Consider the following 11,983-nt stretch of genomic DNA (forward strand, 5'->3'; position numbering starts at 1 on the left):
TCTTACTCAGTATAAATAAAGTAAAAATGGTGTGAAGAGATGATATCAAACCTATAATAAAGATTGCAAAAAAAGTTATTTTTGTATTAAGCAATCTGGCCTGACAAAGTTTGTGTAAAGTGCTTTGTGCTTTATACTTATTGTATAAGGATATTATATTATTAGATGTCCCCATGCTAGGTTTAATATACCACAATATATTATGTATTAGGATGCCGTGGTATATTCAGTCATGGCTTATGTCGCTTCTGTGTGTCAAAAGTAAAGATTGTTTTAAATGCAGTTTTAGGAAGCTAGAACTCGAAGCTAAAATGTTCATTAAATCCTAAAAGTGACTTGTTGAAAGAAAATAAATCTCTCAGTTGTAGGGCGTTTAAATGTCGCATCTATATATGATGTCAACATGTATCTATTACTTAATGTTCAGTTAACAAGCAATGCCTGAAGCTGCTTGTATGTTAAAGATTTTTCTTTTTCCTCCACATTCCTGATCTCTGCATATTAAACTTCTGAAGCATGCTCTGTCTATAAAAGTTTCCTTGACAGAGAGAGGAAGCAGGAGCTCAACCAGTGATCCCTTGAGTGCCTTTCTCTGACACCATTTGACGCATTCTGTTACAACCACAAATTAGTTAATTGCAAACACAATCTTTACAAAGCCTCCTGACACTTACACTTAGAGCAGATTTACCCTGATAGACAGGCATGACTGGTAAACTCATTGAAAATTACTGAGCTTTGGAGATTGAGTATTGCCAATTGAGTTTTGCCCTGGCCCTGCTGAAACAGGATGAAAGCTTGCACAACTTATAAAAGTTATAAAGCTAATCAGGTCACTATTTTGGCAAGTCGACGATGTACAATGGAATGTGATGCAGAGATTTGCAAACCAACACTTGGTCGAACTCATACAGCAGCACTGTATAGAGAAGTCCGGCACCTTGCTGGCAAAAATGCCAGCACTGTCAGCCAGGCTTTTTAGCCTCCAAGTCGCCTTGTGACATACTCTTATCCCACCTAAAGAGCAGTGCTGAGATATTATAAGTATTTGTCTTTCCTGGGTCTATGGTGTGAGATAATTGAGCTAATGAAGGCAAAATTATCACAAAAGATAATCTACTAAAGGTTAGAGGCTCATTACTAAAACATCCTTCCTCTCAGCATGAAAACCACACTCAACTACATGTCCACAAGGCTTTTCTTTTTCCTACTCCTTCAAATTTACTATCTACTTACAAATCTACTGAAATGCTAATGTGCCATCAAGAAAAGATAACTGTGGAGAGAAATTTCAGTCTTACCTTTGAATAATTCTTTTCCTGTACCCACTACTTCTGTTAATGTAGTGGGTTTGTATTCAACCATTTTTTGGAGTAAATAGAAGTATGGTTGTAATCCAATTGCAGAAATTAGTCCTATTTAGTAAAATAACAAGGTACTTTTTGCAAAGTCTGAAGAAGCCAGTGAAGCAATGGAAGGAATACAAAAAATCACATATATTAGGTGCAACCAATATATGTTGCTATTGTGTTTTTCAATTTTACAAAAACCAAATAATTACCACTTACTTTGTATTAGCACAGACTTCAAGGCAGAAGCAAGATTAATCACAAGGTACTGTGAGGTTTGTAGTCTGGCATCTTAAAACACTTCAGGGCTGTGCAAAACAAGCAGGATTTTCTTTCATTTTGTAAGTCTGAGTAAGCAAACCCAGGCCAGAAAAAAGTCTGACCGAAAATGGAGGGCTGCCTTTTGAGATGTGTCTTATGTGGTAGGAAAACATTACATGCTTACTTTTCTATGATGCCTGTTGTGTGATCTACAGAGCCAGCTACTTGTACTGAGGTTCTGTAAAGATGCCGTTTGTAACTAAAGTGCAAATGAGCTAGTAAAGAGGTCAGTGATACTAATGTTTCATTTAAAAAAAAAAAGTCTATATTTTACAAGAGAAATCAAGACAGTGTTTCACTTTCATAGAAATGGAATTGAACCATTGACTTCTAGTTCTGGGGACTATGTCTCTGGAATACAATAAAACTAACTAATGAAAAGTCTTATGTAATATGTATATACATATTAAAGCCTTACATTGCAAAACAGACCATCTGCCATTCTTTAAAGAGAATGTCAAGAAGGAAATTTATTACTTTTTATTATTACAGCAAAGATGCTTGTGGCAGCCCACAAATATTTATATCTGCTTTGCAAATGGGAAATGGCAACAAAGGAAGCCCACATAGCTGAAGAACTGTAGTTGTTAACTTTTCTTTCTGCTTTCTTCAGGGTATTCTAGAGCGCCTAGATGCTGGAGAAATTGTGATTGGAGATGGAGGATTTGTCTTTGCTCTTGAAAAGAGGGGATACGTAAAAGCTGGGCCTTGGACTCCTGAGGCGACGGTAGAACACCCAGAAGCAGGTCAGTTCTACTGTGAAATGGTAATCCTGGAGTGAATGCAAACATGTTGGCTAAATAATAAATATATAGGAACTTTTAGTAGGTTTTTCAAAAAAAGCGTTCCTTGATGTTGTAGAATTATGGTGTTAAGAACAGCCCAAGAATCTATAGACCAAATGCTTATTGTACCCCATTTTCTTGCTGTAACAGTGGCCAAACACAGTTGGCTGGGCAAGAATAGGAGTAGTACAGACATATAGTAATACCTCTCCAGAATTGTCTCCCAGTGTGCTATAATTTGCAGCCCAGAGACTTTTGACCTAGATATGTTGTCTCTGTATTTCGTACCATTTAGTGATTTCTCTCTCATGGATTTGTCCAGTCTGTCTTTGATCTAATGTAAAGCTTGTAATTTAAAACATCTTGTGAAAAATAATTCTGCAGTTAACTGTTTTGTTGTGTTCTAGTTATTCTAGGTCTTCTATATTGTTATAAATTACTATAGTTGGTTTATTAGTTCTTTCAGGGGAATAGCAGATTTTAATAAACAATGGAATTGGAGTATTTAATAAATCTGGCTCCACTGTGAAATGGAGAATGATAAACCTCATAAAAACCTAAGAATTGCAATAAACATTTAATGGAGTTACTCAAAGTGGACAGAGACAAAATGAGCAATCATTCCATGCCTTGTAGCATAAAGATTATGATGTTTAGCATAAATAATGCAAAAGCAGATGGATGCTGTTACCTGTTTAATATGTTTCCTTACAAGAAAGCATTTGCCCCAGTAAGATGATGAGCAGCTAAGCCCAAAAGCCAATTCAGAATATCATGGGGAAAAAATTTTTCTTTGTTCTAAGTGCTTGCCCTTCCAAATTAGTCTTTTTCCTCTATGCACAGGAAGAGGGAAGAGGAGGGGAAGGAGAGATATCTCAGCCCTTTCCATTACATTGCTTTGTACACCTTACTCGTTTATTCACCCTAATCCTCCTCAGCCTTCCAGTGTCACTTTATGGGTAGTATGCCTAATTTAGGGTTATGGACAGCCTTAGGTAATGCAGAGCTCCAGCAAGGCTTAAAAGGTCATTATCTAATTTGCTAACTCTGATCTCCCCAAAAGACATCCCATCACCTCTCTCTGCTTCTCTCCACTTCTTCGACTGCCCCTACACATTCCATCTGACAAATCATAGCACTTATCTCACACTCTTTATTTCCCCTTTGCTTACTTATTTTGCACCATAAAAGCCCTCTCCACATGTCTTTTCAATATGCGAAGGTCTGAATCCATGTGGAGTGCAAGACACTGCCTCACTTGGAGGCAGTTGCAGGTGACTTAAATTGGCTTAATTGGCACACAGATTTGCTTTAAATAAGTGATCAGTGGTCATAAGTTAGAATACAGTCTTATAAGAATCGCTACTGATTTGCTAGAACATATTGATCATGTCTGTAACATAATTATAAAATTTTTATAAGCTCCCTATAGACTATCTATAAATACACCCTTCGCTGGGAATGTGTTACTTTTGTGCAGCATGCTGCCTCCCCTCCGTTACTGCTTTTTTCTCCTGCCTGCTCAAGGGTCATGTTACTTTGGAAGCAGATGTAAGGAATAGAAGGAGCAACTGGCTGGACCAGCTGCTGTTGAAACCATACAAATACCAGACGTTCTTATCATTGCAAAGAAGGAGGAGAAAGGGAGGAGGGAGCTAAGAGTAAGGCAAGAATTGAAGAAAAATTGCCATTATCTCCATTACAAGAGAGAAGTTTAGTGAGACTGACAAGTTTAGAAATGAGATCTAAATATTTCTTCTGAGCCAATTCAGGTATTGCTCTGTAGTGAGGAGTATGCATAGGCACTTACTGCCCCCATTTCCTGTTAGCTTAAACTTCTGGTTTTTGTGAAATGTTCAGCTCATGGTGGATTGAACTGAAAACTCAAGCGTTACACATCTGACTCCTAAAATGCATCAAATCGTTAATACTATTTTAGCTTTCATCCCTATTTCTCAAATGCTGGCAGAAAACAGCTTCAGTAACACACTGGAAGTTACACAAAAAGTAAATTATGGAATCCTTTGGGGTTTTCATAATGTAGACTGCTGTGGTAATAGTAACAGTATTCTACAGATAAAAACAATTTGCCTGGGGTGAATGAGATTCAGGCTGATGCTTGTAACAAAATTCTTTCCCTCAAAAAGTAGACCCCTTCAAGAGTCTCCTGTTCACATACCTAATAGTTTGGCACATGAAGTTCTTAATTTGTATGTGTTAGATTGTATTTCATTTGCACACCTGTGTCACCATCCTTATTCACATAAATCCCAGGCATTCTTCTAGGTATGCAGGAACCGTATTTAAAGAGTGTTAACCATGGCAGTAAACAGGTCAGGTTTATTACAGTAATGTCACATAACGTTTGTGAAAATAGTCGTAGATTCTTTTTTTCTTTTCCCATTTTCTGATTAGTTTTCATCAATGATTTCTTCTAGTAGAGAGAAGAGAAGAACAAAATACAGAACTGTAGCAGGTTAGGGCTGGGCCGGCCACTAAACGCAGACAGACACTCTCTAAGCCCCTCTTACCACCCCCCCAAATGGGAAGGAAAAGGGAATGAGGCAGAGAGACTTACGGGTTAGAGAAGAAAAACTAGAACAGCTTTAATGAAACAATAATGGAAATAATAGTAAAATGATAAAAGTAAAATTAATAGTAAAATAATGAAGTAAAATAAATAAGTTAAATAATAGTCAAATGATAAAAGGCCTGATGTCGAACCCGACTCCCCCCTGCCCCGGTATCAATCCCCACTGGTGCTGCAGAGCAGGCGGCACTGGGGCAGCCCCAGGCTGAGCAGCAGCGGGAGCTGGATAAAGGGAGCTGGATTTGGGAACTCAGGATCTGGATCAAAAGCAGGAGATTGGATGGAGTCCTTTCTGGACACCGGCCATTGCAGAAAAGGGAAAAGGCAGAAAGTCTTGTGGTGACTCAATTTATACTAAATACGATGTATATGGAATGGAATATGCCTGTTGGTCACCTGTCCTGTCTGTTACCCCGCAGAGGTGCAACCTTTTACTTCCTTGTGACCCCTCTTACTACCCGGCACCCCCAGTGTGGCACACAAGAGCCAGCAGTGGCCTTGGGCACTAACAGGAATAAGCACAAATAAGTATCAGCAAGAGCCTTTCTGCATCCCAGTGCCAGACAGTGACTGTAACATCAGGTGTTGTCACTGCTGGTAGCACACACTGTCTGCAAAAACATGCTGCTGACTTCAGAAAGTGCAGCCTCTTAGAAGAGACTGAACGGAAAGTAAAAATCACTGATCAGAATTGGTTTTATTTAGCTCAAACCAGGACACTAGAACACTAGAAACGTACAGCGACAGCCATTTTAGTTGGAATCAATAGCCTGTTTCAATGCTGTTGAAAGAATAATAAGGCCTGCGCTAGGAACATTTTGACTCTGAGTAAAGATTGTGACTGAAATTCGATCCTGGTAGTTCAAGCAGATTCCGGGGACTTCTTGAACTGAAGCTCTGCTATAATCTATGTTCCTGGATAGGTCCTTGTGACTGCTGGGAAGAGAAGCATTGTGTTAAATCACAGTGTGGTTACCTAGGCTTGTAATTAGAAGTGAGATACAGTACTAGGAGAGAAAAGCAAGGGATGCTGCACTGTTCCTTCAATGGAAGCAGATGTGCTTGCGTGTATACAGATTGACTCTAGCAGCTCAGACTGCTCTTTGAGCTTCTCTGGCACTGAAGGCTGTGTTTGTTGCAGCTGAAGGGAGTAATTTTATTCTCATGACACCTTTACACATTTACCTAATGCACTGCCTGTAGACAATGTATGATAAACTAGGTTTTCAGGGAAACTTTTCCAAACATCTGCTACAGGAACTGCAGTGTTCTGTCTGTGTACAGTGTCTAGAGAATAAATTATTCCTGTGTTTTCCTTAAGCTGTTGAACGTTTTAACTCCGTTTTACATGGTCAGTAGTGTTCTAGAAGTTATTATTGTTCTGTAGGTATAAAATTAACTGACAGCTCCTGTTCTGTTCCTGGTGTGGCAATTGCCATGAACTGCTTACAGTGAAGAAGGCAGAACTACCATTACAGAGCCTACTCCCAAAGTCCTAATGTAGGAAATTATTCGTCCATTAGAAGTCCTTCAGAAGAAGTGCTGGCTCTGTATTGTGCTGACTTATAAGAAGAATTAAGTTCTGTTGCCAGTCATTTTTCTGGAGCAATAATCATCTTTTAATTAAGGGTGTATTTAGCAAAATAGAGCTTTGGCTGACTAGGCTCATAGTTTTGTAGGAGAAGAAAACTAGAAAATTCAAAAATAGGGGAGGTAATGGACCACTCTGTTCTTCCATATAAATATCATCTTGTCCCTTAATTTGTTGCCACAATAAAGTCTTCTGTTTTCGTCACAATTTAGAAGCTAAGAGAATATGGCTTTTCATGTCATGATCTTTTTATCTGGTGTTCCTTGTTATGCTTTCCTGCTCTTTCATCAGATGTCTGCTTTCCCTTCCTAAACCGCTATGCAGTTCTATAAAATGAAATTGGGAGGTTTGAAGGACTGCAGAAAGTAGAAGATAGGGAAGGCAGCATGCAAAACTGAATCTACTGATAAGCTAAATAGAAATCTTCAGTCATTCTTAGCAGAGAATAACTAGGGAATAATGTTTTGAAAGTGGGAAGAAATTTTACACAGACTGAGGTACTACTTCTCTCTCCTAATGGCTCTTCTAGTAAACATAGTATATCTTACAGTAACATTACTTCAATAAACATTTAATTTTGCAGTAACAACAGCAAACTTTACCTTCTTTGTCTTTTTTAACTCTTTGCAGTCCGTCAGCTTCACCGGGAATTCCTCAGAGCTGGGTCCAATGTTCTGCAGACGTTCACCTTTTATGCCAGTGAGGACAAACTAGAGAACAGGGGCAACTATGTAGCTGAGAAATTAACTGTGAGTAGAACTCTGTTTTGATAGAGATTCGAAATAAATGGTCTAATTTCAAAAGGTTTAGGAGAAAGATTATCAAGTACTTTTCCAGTTTTTGTAAGAGTTTTTGCTATATTTGAGGACCCAAAAATGAGATGATGCAATTTCACTTTGGAATAGTGAGAAAGACAAGGTTGAAAGACCAGTTTAAAGGACAAAAAAACCCAACCAAACAAGCAAAAACCACAAAAAAACCCCAAACAAAACCAAACCACCAAAATGGGGCAAGAATGAAGAGAGGAAAGAGGATGCCCACTTTGTATTTTTCCCATCTGAAGAGATTAGTTTACTAGAGTTTTGATACAAAGAGTCTATAGGCATGACTAAATGCACAGAGAGGAAAATCAGTGAAAAAAGGTTATGCTTTAACATCCAGAGAAACAAATAAACTGCAAAAATGGTGAAGAACCCTACAGAATAATGAGCGGCCAATGAGAATGGAATGTTTTTTAGAATCGTGTTTTCAGTAAAGTAACAACTGAAACATAAGAGATGTACACTGTGGTCAATATTGTCCTTTTCATGTGTAAGGGTAACCTGTTAGAAATTCCTTGTTGGTGTTTTCTTACCCCCTACACAAAGGAATCATAGGAAGTTGGATGTGTTGACTAGATGCAGGTCTGGGACTTCTAGCACAAGCACTTCTAGATAGTCCTTTTAGAGTAGAAGGTTTACTTTTGAATGTTTTCTCTGAGCATTTCCCCTTTGGTCCTATTGTCTATTTCAACTTTGGCGAAAGAGAGGAGATTCTCCAGGCTGGGAGGGATATCTTTGCATCTCTGAAGATATTCTACGTCAGAAAAATCTGGACCCTAGGGAAACGCTTGAGGCTTAATTAAGAGGCCACAGCAAAATGTCATATGACCAAATTTATCTGAAATGCTCTACCTTTATATTCAATAGATGCAACATTGAAATGACTGAACTGCTAGTGCTAGAAACACTGTGCCTCTGGAACAAGCTCTCCTGCAACTCTTGCTGTCACGCAAATTCATAAGAAGGGGTGGGAGAGCACCACAGAATTAGGAACGCATCCCAGCAAAGCTTTCAAAATTGATTTGCTGCCAGTTCTAGAAGTGAGTTCTTCCAGGCTTTAACTGGTTTATGGCTCCACCTCCTGGAGTTCCCAAACCTGAGCACAAGTGCAAATGGAACACAATCTGCCAGCAATAGCCTTAAGAATCAGCTGGGTCTCTTGAGGCAGCCATGGAAAACTTTGGCTGAGACAAATCTATGTAGTTTCAAAGTAGTCCATGGGCTTCAGAGAAACCTGCTCTATTCAGTACTTGTTATATATCCCAAATAATGATTCTTTTACCAATTTTTTTTTCCCACCTTAACCTCTTTTTCTGAAGGTGTTCTATTCGTAGTGATTTAGGTATGGAGGGAATATGTCTTTCAGTCTAGGTGATTAATTAATCATATCTAGTGGTAAGTTTCCATTTAATATTCTTAAATTGGTACCTTTAACATCAGATAATTGCGCTTTTTAATTCTTTAAATAAATCTGTATGAATATTATATCTTAAATTTTGAAAAATACCAAAATGCTAAAATACATTTTTAAAAGACAAAGAAAAATCAATTGGAATTACTATATATTTTGTTTTCTGACAAAATGTCAGAATAAAAGCATACACTTAATTGTAATTATCCCATTCTCTGTGAGGCAAAGAAAATTCCTCTTCACACCAAATACTTGATTTTTTTACTTGTGTGAGATGTGTTAAAGATAATATGTTTATGTAGTATTTGATAATATTATAACTTAGAAGTGGCAAGAAATTTGTTTCCTAATATTTGGGGTTTTTTTGAAAGATGCTGATCTTCCAAATCAATATTATTTTAAAATCCATTTAAATTATAAAAGAATATGAAGCTACAGTTATGGCTTTTGACTCTTTTTGTTCTTTTTGTGCTCTGAAATTGAATGCATATCTCTGACCAGGTAAAATTGACATATTCTATATTCATACAGTGCCAGAAGGTGAATGAAGCTGCTTGTGACATTGCAAGAGAAGTGGCTAATGAAGGCGATGCTTTAGTGGCTGGAGGAGTCAGTCAAACACCATCATACTTAAGCTGCAAGGATAAAATAGAGGTTAAAGCAGTCTTTCGAAAGCAACTAGATGTCTTTATGAAGAAGAATGTGGACTTCCTAATTGCAGAGGTAAACCTGTAAAAAAAAGTATATGCCTTCAAGCTGCACAGTCTTAACTTTAAGATGTCTAGTCTACTTTAGGGAGTACAAGTATATATTGTTTCCTCTCTGTATACTTTAGAGGGTACAAGTAGCTATTCCTTCCTTCAAAATTTTCTGTTACGTGTTTATGCCAGTAGTATCAGATATTTTTCTAACTACACAGCAGCATCTGCAAGCATCCTAGAATAGGGTCTTGAAATCTAAATTTCTACCTCAGTCAAGTTAAATTGTGTACTGATACAAAGAGGACAGATCAATGTGATCTTGACTAGTTCCTATTTCTTCCCACACCACAAGCGATCAACTTAAGGGTTGACTTCTCTAGATGAAATAGTTCTTTGGGGATAAATCCCTGATTAACCTCCCATACGGGCATTCTTATTCTGAAACAAGAGTATGATTTTTTTCACTTGGTTTTACTTACTGACTTTTCAAAATCCTTTATAAACTCTGTGGCCAGTGAACTCTGTTGAATTCTGTTAGTGTGAATCAGAAAAGAATTAAGACATTGTATTGCTGGTAAATTTGGTGTCTGGATTAATGTGTTTATGCTTCATCTCCAAGAAACAGAAGTAGTCCAGTTTTAATTTCTTTCAGTATTTTGAACATGTTGAAGAGGCTGTCTGGGCAGTTGAAGTTCTAAAAGAATCTGGAAAGCCAGTTGCAGCTACAATGTGCATTGGTCCGGAGGGAGATATGCATGGTGTGCCCCCAGGACAATGTGCTGTCCAGCTGGTAAAGGCTGGTAAGAATTTTGTTTTAATATGCCCTTTAAAAGCATGATAAAAGTCAAGTCCTTAAATATTGAGATAAGTGGATGCGTATCTCTAGTAGGTACCTTCTCAATTATATCTGGTAAAAGTTTTGACCCTGTGAATAAATTTCTTGTGTGCTTTACTAGAGTAGTGTTTCAGCTATGAAATCCTTGTTAACCAGGATGGTATTGGGAACAGTAGCCACAAACAGCGGATACCCTTAACCTACTCAAATTCGGTTACAGAGCTAACCTTTGATTCTCAGTTCATGTTTTTAGAAATGTAAGGAGCACAGTTCAAACCCAGAATGACAGACTAAGAGGATGAAAAAAATTAAACTTTTTTTGCCTATCTAAGGCTGTGGTTCCCACAGGGCAAGGGGTAGGACAGCGGGTAGAAGAAATTAATCAGGGGCATGATGAATCATGGTACAGGGATTTATTATATCTGTTCTGAACTACTATTTTCCTTTGGAATTAAGAGTTGAAATCCAAAGGCAGAACCTGTGTTAGGAACCTGATAGCTATTTGCATATGTGGCTGTACAAAATCAGTCTTCACTGGTTAAGTACTGATTAAAAAAAGCAACTGTATGAGGCTGGGAGATGTGATTCATGATCAGGAAGGTAAAGAGGAGTGCAACTGAGATGTAAGTGGAATGATCAACCTCAGGAGAGCTGAGGCTGGCTCTAACCCAACTGCCTTGTTTTCATAACACTGATGGATCGTTTCTGCTTCTGGAGTGCTGTGGCTAAGAGCTTTGACCTCCTTCTTCCTAGAGAGTTGTGACTTGAAGTTATTTTCCTCCTCCTAGGTGCTTCTATTGTTGGAGTCAACTGCCATTTTGATCCAGACACTTGCCTGAAAACTGTGAAACTGATGAAAGAGGGCTTGCAGGCTGCTAAACTGAAAGCCCACCTGATGTCCCAGCCACTTGCTTTCCATACACCTGATTGTGGAAAGCAGGGTTTTATTGATCTTCCAGAATTTCCCTTTGGTAAGGCATGGATATCTTTTATTTTTCTTTCTTCTTTTCTTTTTTATTGTCTGTTCCCTTTTCCCCCCAGCTTTTAGTAAAGCTGAAGCTGCAAGGCATCCTTCTATAAATATGATGAGTGTCAATTATCCTGTCTGGCATTTTCCGTAGGGTATTGAATTACGGATCATCCACATAGTGAGAGTACTTCTGTAGTCTCACAGCATGTGATTGAAAGTGAAATTATAGTGAAAACAGTTTAAGTGTACAACCCAAACTCAATTAAAAAATGCAGTTCTTCCTCATGCTGTAGAGCCTTGTTCAGGACAGATATAAACAGTCCAAAGAAATTAACAAAATCAAATACACTAAAAAAGCCTCGGCATTCTGGGTTAGGACATCTATCCCACAAGTCCTGTAATGTTTACCTAAGTAGGGATTTAGTGGACAATGCGTGTACAGAACTGGATATAGGTGCATGATTACTGCATTCATAATTGTTCAGTCTTGCATGTGTACCTGTCTAATATAAGCGAGATTAGAGAGAAGAAGCCAGAAGAGGGAATATGTTCTTTGATGTTGCTAACAAATAGGTTAGCAGTTTGGAGATGGATTCATCACATGTGTGC

General features: G+C 38.1%; 1 protein-coding gene across 1 annotated transcript; it reads left to right on the forward strand.

Annotated features, from left to right (window-relative positions):
* Nucleotides 1–790: 790 nt before the first annotated feature.
* Nucleotides 791–11,375, forward strand: LOC104268516 (betaine--homocysteine S-methyltransferase 1-like; the record flags this gene model as incomplete). Its single annotated transcript, XM_009865792.1, has 6 exons — nt 791–964; nt 2,284–2,416; nt 7,267–7,385; nt 9,400–9,591; nt 10,222–10,369; nt 11,193–11,375. Coding segments are annotated over exons 1-6 (949 nt in total), but the record flags the coding sequence as incomplete, so codon positions are not given.
* Nucleotides 11,376–11,983: the final 608 nt, after the last annotated feature.

Source organism: Apaloderma vittatum, unplaced genomic scaffold, assembly GCF_000703405.1.
Source record: "Apaloderma vittatum isolate BGI_N311 unplaced genomic scaffold, ASM70340v1 scaffold12063, whole genome shotgun sequence".
Classification (NCBI taxonomy): Eukaryota; Metazoa; Chordata; class Aves; order Trogoniformes; family Trogonidae; genus Apaloderma; species Apaloderma vittatum.